At 45.3% G+C, this 14,185-nt stretch overlaps 1 protein-coding gene across 3 annotated transcripts in view; it reads right to left on the reverse strand.

Annotated features, from left to right (window-relative positions):
- Positions 1-14,185, reverse strand: part of LOC142310204 (keratin, type I cytoskeletal 13-like) — a 100,529-nt gene that overhangs the window by 8,319 nt on the left and 78,025 nt on the right. For all 3 annotated transcript variants that reach the window (XM_075347692.1, XM_075347691.1, XM_075347690.1), the window contains 2 exons: positions 9,970-10,104; positions 4,800-5,020 (listed from right to left, as the gene is read on the reverse strand). In XM_075347692.1, coding sequence (XP_075203807.1) covers positions 4,800-5,020; positions 9,970-10,104 — 356 coding nt within the window. The remainder of the gene's footprint in view (positions 1-4,799; positions 5,021-9,969; positions 10,105-14,185) is intronic.

A 14,185-nucleotide genomic window follows, 5' to 3' on the forward strand; every position in this document is an offset into this window, starting at 1 on the left:
ACTCCCGGTCCCAGCCCCCGGCAACGATGTGCTTCCTCTTACCAGTCCCATGGCTCTGCAGGGTCTGCTCACTCCCGGGTCAGGCGTCCTGTTCCTGGAGCTGCTGCAGTCTCTTCCTGTCTCCCGTCCACATACAATTCTGCAGTGAACAACTCTAGGCTGCGTGCGAGGCCACGCCCCCTTTCTTAAAGCAGTAGTGCCTCATTTTCTGGAAGTGACCTCAGAGGCCACCTGTTACCTAAAGACTATTTAGGTTCACCTCCCCTGGCAGCAGGTACCCGAGCAACGCTCCTACTAGCGTATTACTAGTGTCCAGGCCCCTGTGTTCTACTGTTTGTATCCAAGTATTATCTTCCTCTTATTAATCTTCTGTCTCGCCGTAGTGCCTGCTATACCTTTCCGGCTGTGGACGTCACCGTACCATACCTACTGTGGACGTCACCGGCCATACCTGCAGTGGACGTCACCATACCATACCGGCAGTGGACGTCACCGCACCCCACCTACTGAGAACATCTCCGGTGCCACAACTGTATTCTGCCTGCCACGGACGTCATACCCGAGCCACGTCTGGCCGTACAGAGACTACTACTACCGGTTCCTGGCTGCCGTGCTTTTAGGCCTTCTGGGGAGGCACCACACAGTCCCTGTATAGGGGTTCGCTGCTGGTCGCCTACTCAGGGGAGTCCGGAGCACGGTCCAGTAAGTCCACCTCCGGACACTCGCCGCTCCACGGTGAGCGTAACAATTTACACTGTACATTTACATTTGTAACGCCCCTTTTATTTAACATACTCTCTGGAGGTGGAATTATCTTCCAGGCAGCATATGCCCCATAGCCTGGAAGAGCTCATTTACATAAAGTGATGAAAGATGATTTATTCACAACATGACATCTGATATGAGACATACAGGTATGGCATTTTTATAACCTGTATGTTCATATTAACAGTTTTAAAAGGTCAAAGTGGTGACCAGAATTCGGCACTTAAAAATGGTGGTGGAAAGAAAAAGGGGAATGGAGCAGGCACGTTACTTACTGAGGCTCTGGCACGGCTGTAATCATGCACCTCCTTCTACTTCCTGGGCTGCTCATTAGTCTCATCCATATTCACTGCTTTCCTCACCCATTTGTGATTGGTTGCTGTTTGAGTGCCAGCGTGTCTGACGGCTTCCAATCACAGATGCTATGTACGTCTAATCGTCGTATAAAAATAAATAAATAAAAAAATTGGCGCAGGGTCCCCCCATATTATGATAACGAGCACAGATAAAGCCACAGCTACAGGCTGCAATCCCCAGCCGTGTATTTATCTTAGCTGTATATCAAAATAAGAGAAACCGCATGTGGTGCTTTTTTTTTAAAAAAATAATAAATTAAATAAATAATTTAAAAAAACAGTTTGCTGTCTCCGCCAATTTTGATATCCAGCCATGATGAAGCCGACAGCTGGGACCCTCCCATCCAAAAAATAGCAGCCGACCGCTGCCCAGGATTGTGGTATCATTAGATGAGACAATCCCAGCACTTTACCAGATTCTTTTCAATTGCCCTGGTGTGGTTGCAGTCGGTGTAATAAGGGGATAAAGCTCATAACTGCCACTAAACTCTACATTAGTAGCGGGAGGCATCTATGAGACTCCCTCCTTACTAATCTGTTAATGAAAGTAAATAAACACAAATACCAAAACAATCCTTTATTTGAAATAACAATACTAAAAAAAACACCCTCTTTCACCCCTTTATTAACCCCAAAAACACCCCTTCAGGTCTGATGTAATCCACACGATGTCTCACCATGATTTTAGCTGTGCTACATCTGTTACATATATGCAGTCTGATAATGCATAGTATAGGGCAGAAGTAGAGCAGGATGATATATTGGTTTGGGGAAAAAGATTAGAGATGAGTGAACCTGCAAATCTTCAGGTCCGGTGGGTCCACCCAGGCTTAAAAAAAAAAAAAAAAGTCCGGTTCGGAGCCAGACTTGAACCTGAACATCTGCTCAAACGCTGAACCCCATATAAGTCTTTGGGGACTTAAAGATTATCTGTAAAATAATAGGGTTAAAGCAAGAGAATATACTTACTGTCAGCCATGTCCACCTTGTCAATGTTTTCCCAGAGCGTTGGAGAGAATGGACATATTTTCAGTCTCTCAAGGCTCGGATGTAGCAGAGCCAGGACCATCATGGGACATCGTGTGGATTATGGCGGAAGGTCACGGGTCTTTTTGGGGTTAATAAAGAGGGGAAAGAGGGTGCTGTATTTTATTTCAAATAAAGGATTTTTCTAGGCGTTTGTGGTTATTTCTTTTTACTTATAGGATTAGTGATGGGGGGTCTCAAAGACTTCTACCCATCACTAATTCTTGGCTTTGTGACAGCTGTGTGCTGTCATCAATCCCTATAACCCCGATTGTCACTGCACCAGGGCAATTGAGAAGAGCCAGGTAAAGCATCGGGATTGTTGCATCTAACGGTTGGATGCGACAATTCTGTGGCAGCTGCAAGCTGCTATTCTTAGCCTGGGGGTGTCCCAATAACCATGGGCCTCCCCAGGTTGAGAATACCAGCCCCTAGCTGTTGGCTTTATCTTTGCTGGGTATGAAAATGAGGGGGACTGCACATCGTTGTTTTTTAATAATTTATTTATTTAAATAAATAATGGTTGTTTTTTTTGGTTTTTTTTTAAAAGTCATGTGTGGTTCCACTTATGTTGATACACAGCCAATATGAGCCTACGACTGGAGGGAGCAGCCTGTAATCGTGGCTTTATCTGTGCTGGTACCGGTATACAGGGGGGACACTGTGTCCTTTTTTTAATTTATTTATTTTACACTGCATTATAAGGTGAAAAACAGCACCTGTGATTGCAGCCAATCACATGTACTAATAGAGAGGGTGGGTGTGTGGTCTACTGGCAGCCAATCAGAGCCACTGGTGGTAAGGGAAAACAGTGAATATGTATAATTACTGATGTGTGGACCCGGAAGTAGTGTTACTGACTCGCCCACCCCAGGGCTGTGGGACACCCGGTGCCGGGCCGGACTAGTCCGGTGGTAGTCAGTGGTGGCTGGGCCCGGCTTCGTGGCCCTGGTGGGTGTCAGTAGAATATGTGGCTTGGTGAATAAAGTTGTGTTCGTGACGCCACCTGTGGTATGCGGCTATTAAGCCGCCGCTGCTGTGTGAGGCCTCTGGGATGATGTTATGGCAGCAATGGTGGTACTGCTCCCCACAGGTGGAGCAATGCCCGGGGCACAGTTGGGGCTTGTGAATGTCTATGCAGCTGAAATAACAGAGACCACTTCAAGGGTGCAGTTCAAGTTCTTTACTCACAATTCTTGTCACAGCGCTGCAGGGACCCTTGGACTGCTGGGACCACTGTCAGGGACCTCCGCCGTTTCTGGGTGATTCTGAGAGTGAAAGCCGGTACCCTTCTCTTAGTGTCTCTTTCTTCTGCTGTCTTCCTTAGCCTTGCCTTTGATAGGATAAACCTGGCTTGGCCTCCACTACAGCCTCCAGGCTGGGGGGTCACCTGTCGGCTGATTACCCCTTTTCTGAAAGGTCTGCTATGGGTTCTGGCCCGGGGAGTATACAACGTTCCCTGGGCCTCGGTTTTTACTGTTTGGAGATGATCTTTGCACTCCTCCAGTCTCTAGGGACCGTCCCCTGTCGCAGCTTGATCCCTCCACCGAAGTTCTTGTGGAACAGGCCACCGTAGCTCTAAACTGCCCCGACAGCTATACAGACTACCCGTGGCCCTGCGACTCCTTCTGTCTTCTACGTGGTGTCACCTGGACCTCTGGGTCCCAGGATCTTCACCAGGAAGCGTCTCCTTCTGTTTCTCTGCTCCTGTCTGACTTGGAGCTTTCTTTCTTTCTTTCTTTCCTTTTCTCCTCCTTGCCTGCCTCCAGCAGGCCTCCTCCTCCCTCCTTTCTCTCGTTCTTCTTCTCCAACTACATGCTGGCTCCTCACTCTCTCACTCCCTGAGGTAGACTGCTTCTAAACTTGACCTTCCTCTCTGTGTCTGCTCTCAGATGGCTCCTCCCACCTCCCCAGTTGCCCTGTTCTACCGTATAGGAGCAGGGATGGGTCTTATGACCCCTCTCAGCATGCAGCATGGGAGGGTTGTCTGCCACTTTCCCTGGTCCCAGTGTGTTCCTAGCAATGGGTGTAGTGTGGATTTACCAGGGGACCGGAGTTCCCGCACTCTCTTCCTCTCCCAGAATGGGGCATCACACCGCTGGATGGGGTGCAATGACCTGTGGCGACGGAAGCCTCAGGGGCGCCACATTACCGCCACGGGGAGGCTCGGTAAGTATATTACTTCTGCTTTAACCCTTTTGTTTTTTGCTTTTATTATCCAGGGGACCGAACCTGAATTGTAACACGATCTTCCCAGAGAAGTCTGTGTCCGGGCTTCGGTCTGGGACCCGAACACCTGCTGTTCGGTACGGATGCCGAACTTTACAGTTCAGGTTCGTTCATCACCAGAAAAGATTCAAGTATCTTGTGTTTTATTGATTGCAAACCCTGTTGTTTTAAATACACCAGTGGGTGGTCCTACTAGGGATTTCTGAAACAAAAAATCCCCATATGGTTCAGCATTCAGGACATTTTTCGTAAAACATTCATCTTTGTTTCCTCCATGGTAAAATCCACATTATATATAACTCAGAATGATGCATAAGTCTAATTGACTGCAGTCCATAGAATTAAGAAACATATCATCACACCAGATGGGATAGAGTTAAACAACGTAGGTTCACTAATAAGTGACTTTTACCATTTTCCTACCTGTTCTCCTCGTCATCCATCAGCAAAGCATATGTCCGTATTTCCATTTCAAGGAGATCTTTTAGGTAGCACAATAGCCGACTGTCAGATGCCAATCTATCCGCTTCAGTTTTCAGCTTAGACAGCTCATCTTCTTTCTTTGACACCAATTCCTGGATATTCTGCAGCTGATTATCATAGCCGGATATAGTCTCATACAGAGCTCCCTCCTGTGCAGAGGTCTACAATAAGAATAAAGGGATGTGATGACAGAATCTAATCTGTAGTCTAGAAAGATGCTTACTCCTTCAAGTTCTTAAAAACTGTATAAGTGTTTGGTACTTACATAACGCGATTCAAGCATGAATGACATATATTATAGATGAAAAGATAACTTCTATGCATTATATAGTTAATAATAATGTCTTCTTGAATACTTCCTACTGTTTACATTCAGTTTTGAAATTCAGTGCATTTTGTGTAACCTCATGACCAATCTTATCTCATTGGTGAACTTGGAATAGAGTCTTACTACGACATAAGCATGTGACTTTAGGACACAAAATGCTCATGATCCACTCTCTGCCATATTAGTGTTGTTCTTTCCTTGGTCTATCTTTCCCCTTCCTTCATTCATTGTCATAAGTAACTAGTTGGTCCCTGTTGTGCAAGGACTCCAGCATTCCTGATTAGGATCAGGCTATAGACATCCAAAACAACATCTAGCACTAGCTCTTAGCCCCCCTGCTCTATTGATAAAGGAAACAGAGTGTTATTTTCATACAGCAAGTCTCAAGGAGTAAAGATAAGACACTATAAAACTTCAAATGACCCTGCCAGATGGTGTACAGACTAGAGTCCCATCACTGCAGTCCCCAGTAGCTCCTTCAGGAGTAAAGGCCCAGTCACACAACGACTTACCAGCGATCCCGAAAACGATGCGACCTGATAGGGATCGCAGGTAAGTCGCTGGGAGGTCGCAGGTGAGATGTCACACAGTCAGACCTTACCAACGACTCAGTAACGATACAGGTCGCAGTAGCGACCTGTATAACGATCTCAGCAGTCACTGTGACCCTGTCACACAGTGTCAAACACAGCGATGCTTCCTTCCCAGCAGGACATCGCCTTTGAAGAAAATGGCCTGGATCATTCTGCAATGACTAGAGATCTCACAGCAGGGGCCTGATCGCTGGTAGGTGTCACACATAACAAGATCGCTAACGGGATCGCTACTGTGTCACTGAAACTGTGACTCAGCTGCGATCTCGCTAGCGATCTCGTCATATGTGACGGTACCTTTAGATTAGCCCTCACCACAATAATAAACAATGGCAACTCGGCCGATGCTACCTAATTGGCCATTGAACCCTTCACGTTCCTCTTAAGGAATCGGAGGGCAAAGCCAAGTGCAAATTACCTACAGAATGGAAGGTGTGCCGAAGTAACACAAACAACAAATACCAGAAAGGGTGAAAATTGTAAAGAATATGCCACCTATTTCTGACAATAAACATAAGATAGGTGCCCAGTGGAGGACATAAGCAGCAGAGAGAGGTCTCCTAACTGGTGTTCCACTGACTAGCAGAAATTAAGAGCAATATGGCTGGACTTCAAAATTGTGAATATCACCAGCAGGAAAACCCAGCGGGAGGAAGATATTTAAAGCTGTTCCCAAAAGGTGATTGGGCAGGCAAATCTGTAAATTAATACATGTGTTACCCAAATAGAACTAAAGCAGGAATAACAGAAACTAAATGCCCATGAAAAGATGTATCTGCTGTGATACGGCGGACAGAGAAACCGAGCACAGAGTCCAGGGTTCGAATCCAGACGCATAGCCAAGAGTCTCTGTTTTTATGTTTTGAATGTGGCTAACACGGTACAAAGATATATTTTACCTGTTTTATGATGTCACTTCTGCTCTCTATTGTCAAACCAGAAACAGTGACTTTGCCAGCAGGGAGAAGCGAAGAGGAACCAAAGACTGAAAATGGACTTATACTCTAATCCAGTGGTCCCCAAACTTTCTGACCTCGAGAGCTACATTCAGCTCTAAAGCCTGCGACACACATCCGTGCCTCCGGTACGTGTTTGTCATTTTTTACACGTATCGGCGGCACGGAGACACGTTAAGCAATGCTACCCTATTGTAGCAGGCACACAAACGTAAAACTGTGATGCCCTGGGCAAGCCAGGGGTCACAGGTCACAACACCACCACACCCTACACCCCAGTTAGGAACACCAAGGCTAACCTAAAATCCTGGTTGCCTTCCTCCAGGGGCTGATGTCCACACCAGGAGGGTGGGCCAGGCGGTTGGCTCCGCCCACCGAGGAGTTCACAGCCCTGGAGGCGGGAGAACCAGGCAGTGCAGTTTAGGAGGAGGAAGTAGAAGGACGTGGTAGAGGTGCAAAGGAGAGAAGCTGAAGAAAGGAAAAGTGACAGTTAAGACAGCCTGAAGCTGGTCCGGGTGTGTGCCCCGGACTGAGACAGCAAGGTCAGCAGACGGCGGTGACTGTCTGCAGGGGTGGCTGTTTGGAGGTTGCTGAAAGGACCGCGGACGGGTGGTGGCCGGGCGGTACCGGAGCGGTATACGAAGAACAGTCAGCACCAGTGGCAGGGGCCTTTCGGATCCCGGCAAGGCTAGGAGTCGCCGTGAATTTGCCAAATCCGTTAGTGAAGGGGACCTCTGGGTCTCCCAACAAGCAAGTCCCGATTGAAGGCAACAGTCCAACCGTTACAGAGAGACACCGCCACCGCCAGGGCACCAGTTTCTCAGGGCCAGCGCCTGCGGGCAAAGTAGGGCTCCTCCGGCCCATATCCAAGCCGGAGAGCGGGTTACCGGTGGGAACCCATCGCAACCATCATCATCTTAGGTGCAGGAAAAGGGACCGTCACCGTCAACTACTGGGGAAAGCAAGTGCAGCCGTCCGTGGGAACCGTCTTTCCAGCCGTGTGTTTTACCGAGAACTGTGTCATAGTCTCAGGCTGAGTGAGTACCACAGTGCCGCAAGGCACAGCGCTGCCCCCGCGTCCCTGCACCCCACCAAGCCCTGCATCACCCACCTCATCACTGGGCCCCGGGACAACAACCCCCTACCCACGGAGGGGAGAACCAACAACTTTGCTGCTCCCTGTCATCAGTCCCCGGGATCCCCATACAGAGCAGCGGTGGTGTTAACAAATCACCACAACCGTGGGTGGCGTCACGGACAATAAACTATCCCAAAAACCAATCCCCTTTCACTCACGGGCGAGGAGCGCCGCTCGAGTCCCCGGGATCCGGCCCATCGCTCGAGCCACCGAGCAGCAGCAGCAGGCCGCAGCAGCCGCAGCGGCAGCCGGACCCGAGCAGTGGGAGAGCGTGGTGTCCCCTCCTCCGCCCGCGACAAAACCACACGGAACGTGTGTCCATGTGCGTTTTGTATGTGTGTGCATTTTTCAAAGCACTGACATGTCAGTGTTTTCTCCGGCAGCACGGGTGTCACACGGCCCGCACCCGTACCACACGGGTGTATTGTGGATGCGGTCCCGTGTGACACGCGCCGGAGAAAACACACGTGTCAGTGAAAAAAAAACAAAATATTTACTCACCTTCTCCAGCCCTCCTGTCTCTGCTGCTGCTGTCACTTTCTGCTGACCGCCGATCATTATTCTCATTTAATATTCACTTCACTGCCTGGCAGCAGCAGCAGCGGGGAGACGGGAGGGCTGGAGACCGAAGATCAGCACCACGGACAGCAGCGCGGACCACGTGAGTATGTAAATAACCTGTTCTCCGTATATTATCACGGATAGCATGTGGAGAACACATGTGGCCCGCACGTACCAGAGACACGCAGGGAAAATACGTGTCTCTCGGCACGTGCGTGATTTTCACGTGTGTGTGGCAGAGGCCTTAGAGAGGGTAGCAAAACACATTCAACTCCTGCCTGCTTCACAGTAGTAACACCTAGAGATCCCATTACCAGTATAATAACAGAAAAACAGAGATCACACCAAGGCAGTATACTAATATCCATGGGTTCCTATCTTACCACCATTCAGATCTGGTTTTCTATGTGGGGTTACTCACAAAAGTCAACATCTGGAGACCTGCTCCTCATAGCTGTCTGCTAGACTTGTGCTACTGCAGCAAGCTGATAGACAATCGCGACCCACACATCATGGTCCCAAGAGCAACATGTGGCTCCCAAGCTGCTCTAACTAGTGCTCTTGCAATCTTTATTTACACATTGATAAAACACAAGTTTTGGGGTTAGGCAGTGCCAAATGAGAATGGAATAGATATCCTTGGTAATGTGGCACACTGTTTGATCCTGCAGTAGCTTGAAGTTTCTAGAGAAATTCTTACTTAGAGATTGCCTTTAAAGGGAATCTGTCACCTGGATTTTGCTCACCCATCTGAGAGCAGCATAATGTAGAGACAGAGGCATTGATTCCAATTATGTGTCCCTTACTGAGCTGCTGCTGTCCTTTTAATAAAATCATTGTTTTCTCTGTTGTAGATCTAGCAATTATTTGAATGTGGAGCTCTATAACTCCATTCACATAACTAACTGGCATCTTTGTGACCATATACAGTGTACACAGAAAGTTGCCAATCAGTGATAGGGGCAGGGTTATAAAGAGCTCATGAATATGCTTGACTACCAGGCAGCACGCCAAGTAGTCCTCTAATGATAATCTACCACTGATTAAACATTGATTTTATCAAAATTACACTAAGCAGCCCAGTAAGTGATATATATTGCTGGAATCAGGATCTCTGTCTTTACATTATGCTGCTCTCAATTTAGGTGGTGAAAACCTGTTGATAGATTCCCTTTAATTCTCAATAAATGAGCTTTAATATTTGCAGCAGAGCTTACTTTGTCACTTAAACTATGGTACGATAATGTGTTAACAGTGCAACCTAGGACAAAGAAGAAACATCCAATAAGACCACATTCTCACGTTCAGTATTTGGTCAGTTTTTTTACCTCCATATTTGTAAGCCAAAACCAGGAGTGATGACATTTTTCTATTACTACTTTTCCTCTGATTGCTCAACTCCTGGTTTTGGCTTACAAACACTAAGGTAAAATAATGACCTAATACTGAACAGGTGACCATGGCCTAAGTCTGACAGTGCTATATCTCTAACACTTGATTGAGTTCTCCTTTATTGGGCCAGTAGGCATCTCACCAAGCTTAGAAGAACTTCATGCTCAACATCCAGTTCCTGGACAGTTCTTCTTAACGTGGACAATTGTCTTCTGCACCTCACAAGAGACTCCGGATCCACATGTGTTTGAATATTTTGATGGATGGTTTCCTTATTCTTCAAGAGGAACAAAAACAGAAATGTATCAGATTGCAATGGTTTCTGCCTAAGGATTGTGGATACCATTATTTTAAGGTCACCACAGGCACATCAGAGGAGAATCCCAGTGTCATATACCAACATCAACTGTAAAGGCTGCTTTACATGCTGCGACATCGCTAGCAATGTCGCTATGCGATCGCACCCGACCCTGTTGTGCGTGCGTCACGGGCAAATCACTGCCCATGGCGAACATTATCACTAGTACCCGTAACACTCACATACCTTCCTAACAACGTCGCTGTGGCCGGTGAACAAACTTTTTTTTAAGGGGGAGGTTCATGCAGCGTCACAGCGACGTCACACAGCGGGCCACCAATAGAAGCGGAGGGGCGGAGAGCAGCCGCATTAACGTCACTCCCACCTCGTTGCCGGAGGACGCAGTTACGCTGTTGCACGTCGTTCCCTGGTGTCACACGTAGCGATGTGTGCTGCCTCAGGAACGACCAACAACCTGCGTCCAAAATGAGCAATGATATTTGGGAAAGGAACGACGTGTCAGCAATCAACGATTTTTGCTGTTTTTTGGATCGTTAGCGGTCGCTCGTAGGTGTCACACGCAACGACGTCGCTAACGAGGCCGGATGTGAGTCACGAATTCCGTGACCCCAGCGATATTTCATTAGCGATGTCATTGCATGTAAAGCGGCCTTTAGTTGCATAGGAATCTGTTTAATTTGTATTAACCTCTTCACGTCACAGCCTATTTTGACTTTTATGTGAAAACTATTTTTTTTTCTGTTGTCTCTTTCTTGCAGCCATGACTTTTTAATTTTTTCAAAATAGTCATGAGGGCTTGTTTGTTTCAGGGTGAGTTGTATTTGTCAGTAAAATCATTTTAATAGACAAATAACTTATTAACAAACTTTTGTTAACTCTTTATGGGAAGCGATATAAACAAAACAGAAATTCTATGAACTGTTTTTTTCTATTTAAATTTTTACGCTGGACAAATTAAAGGGGCTGTCCAGTCTAAAATGACTGGTCTGTAGTCACTGTATGTGACTGCACACTTGTAAATCCTCGCATCGCACGCTCTGTGCACTCAATGCAACTGTATTCGGTGAGGCAGTGCCCATCTGTTCGAATTCTGTCTGAGAGTTTGCATATCACATACTCACAGCCACGTGACCCCGTTCCTGGCTCTGACACCAGAGGATCCTCATAGCGCACAGTGCGCACAATGTGAGGACTCACCAGTCTGCAGTCACATAGACTGATACATAGAGGGACTGCAGACTTGTCATTTTAGACCAGACAACCCCTTTAATTGTTAACATCATTTTGTGGTCGGTACAAATATGGTGATACCAAATTCATATAGTTTTATTTATGTTTCATTATTTTGCACAATATATGCACACTTGTTTTGGATCACTTATTCTGAGATTCTTCAGTTTTACAATCTTCCATCAACAGAGCTGTACGACGGCTTATTTTTGGAATGACGATCTGTAGTTTTTATTGATACCATTTCTTGTACATTCAACTTTTAAATCACTTTTTATTACACATTTTGGGAGGCAAAATTAACAAACAATTTATTATTTATTTTTTGTAAACACCGTTCACTGCTGGGTGTAATAGTCATGTTATGTTACATAGTTACTTAGGTTGAAAAAAGACCTAGGTCCATCTAGTTCAACTTTCCTCCATCAATTCTACATTTTGTCACTAAATCATCTATAACCGACAATGTTGTGTGTACTGAGGAAATCATCCAGCCCATTTTTAAAAGCTTTTATATTATCTGCCATTACTACCTCTTGTGGCATTCAACAGTCTGACTGCTCTAACTGTAAAGAACCCTTTCCTATTTAGCTGTCGGAATCGCTTTTCTTCCACTCACAGTGAATGCCCCCTGGTCCTTAGTATTGTCTTTGGAAGAAATAAATCATTTGCCAGTCCTTTATATTGGCCAAACATGTATTTATACATATAAATGAGATCTCCTCTGAGACGTCTTTTTTCTAAGCTAAACATATCTAACTTTTTCAATCTGCCATCATATGGGAGGCCTTCCATTCCTTGTAGTAGTCTAGTTGCCCGCCTTTGAACTGACTAACTTCTGAATGTCCTTTTTAAAATGTGAAGCCCAAAACTGGATCCCGTATTCCAGATGTGGTCTTACAAGTGATTTATAGAGGGGTAACAATACGTTGGGATCACGGGATCTAATCTCTCTTTTTATACACCCTAAAATCTTGTTTTCTTTAGCAGCTGCTGCTTGACATTGAGTGCTGCTGCTCAGCTTATTTGTAATGAGAATACCCAAGTCCTTCTCCTGTTCTGTAGTCCCGAGTTTACTTCCATTTAATGTATACGCAGCTAAAGGATTACTTCGTCTAGGTGCATTACTTTACATTTATTAACATTAAATCTCATTTGCCAAGTATCTGCCCATTCTGACATCTTATCTAGATCGTTTTGTAATATTGTACTATCAAGGTCCGTTTTTAATATCCTACATAGTTTGGTGTCATCAGCAAAGAATGACACTTTACTATCAATCCCATCCACAAGGTCATTAATAAAGAGATTAAAAAGAATCGGTCCTAGCACAGATCCCTGTGGTACTCCAGTGCTGACTATAGCCCATTTAGAGAATGTACCATCTTTATTTGGTGGATTGATACAATCATGAAATTATAAATTTATATAGGTTTTAATTTATGTTTTCCAATTTTGGGCATAAAAATTGTTCTTTTAAAACAGTAATTCCTTGATATTCATACCTTTTTTACTTTTCAATAGGAAGTTGTGCGAAAGCTTGTTGTTCACATGACAAGTTGTCGTTTTTACTGGTACTTTTTTTGGGTAAATAGGACTTTTTGATAACTTTTTTGGGTGGTAAGAAGCATGAACAAAAAAACAATAAATCTGAAATTGATCCAAAGGAATCAGGGGTTGGGCAAAAGCTCACCGTTAGTTCTGAAGACCCACAGGTGCACGGACGTGGCTGGCTACCAAAAGGTGAATAAAAAAGGGAAAGGTGCAGCACCAATATTTTTCATAAAAATTTCTGTCTTTTTTATTGAGAAATCACACACATGATAAAATCAAATATGTCCCATGATGTGGACCTAATAAGGCCCCCACCTTACGTGTTTTGGAGATGACAAATCATAGGCTGATTTTGTAAGTTTGCCCACTGACAGACATGAACAGTCTATAATTTTAAGGGTAGTTAATTTTAACAGTGAGATATAGAATATCCAAAATAAAATCCAGAAAATCACATTGTATAAATTTTATAAATTTATTTGCATTTTGCAAAGAAAAATAAGTATTGATCCCCTACCAACCATTGAGAGTTTTGGCTCCTACAGACCAGTTAGACTCTCCGAATCAACTCATTACCTGCATTAAAGACACATGTCTTAAATTGTCATCTGTATAAAGACACCTGTCTACAGACTCAATTAATCAGTCAGAGTCTAACGTCTACAACATGGGCAAGACCAAAGAGCTTTCTAAGGATTTCAGGGACAAGCTCATAGACCTGCACAAGTCTGGAATGGGCTACAAATCCATAAGCAAGATGCTGGGTGAGAAGGAGACAACTGTTGGTGCAATAGTAAGAAAATGGAGGAAATAAAAAATGAGTGTCAATCGACATCAATCTGGAGCACCAGGCAAAATCTCACTTCATGGGGTATTCAGGATCATGAGGAAGGTGAGAGATCAGCCTAAAACTACACGGGAGGAACTGGTTAATGATCTCAAGGCAGCTGGGACCACTGTCACCAAGCAAACCATTGGTAACACATTACGCCATAATGGCTTAAAATCCTACAGTGCCCGCAAAGTCCCACTGCTCAAGAAAACACATGTGCAGGCCTGTCTGAAGTTTCCAATGAACACCTGGATGATTCTGAGAGTGATTGAGAGAAGGTGCTGTGGTCATATGAGAACAAATTGAGCTCCTTGGCCTTAACCTAACTCACCGTGTTTGGAGGAAGAGAAATTGTACCTATGACCCAAAGAACACCGTCCCCATTCTCAAGCATGGAGGTGGAAACATTATGTTTTGAGGGTG

The sequence above is a fragment of the Anomaloglossus baeobatrachus genome, chromosome 5, assembly GCF_048569485.1.
Source record: "Anomaloglossus baeobatrachus isolate aAnoBae1 chromosome 5, aAnoBae1.hap1, whole genome shotgun sequence".
NCBI lineage: Eukaryota > Metazoa > Chordata > Amphibia > Anura > Aromobatidae > Anomaloglossus > Anomaloglossus baeobatrachus.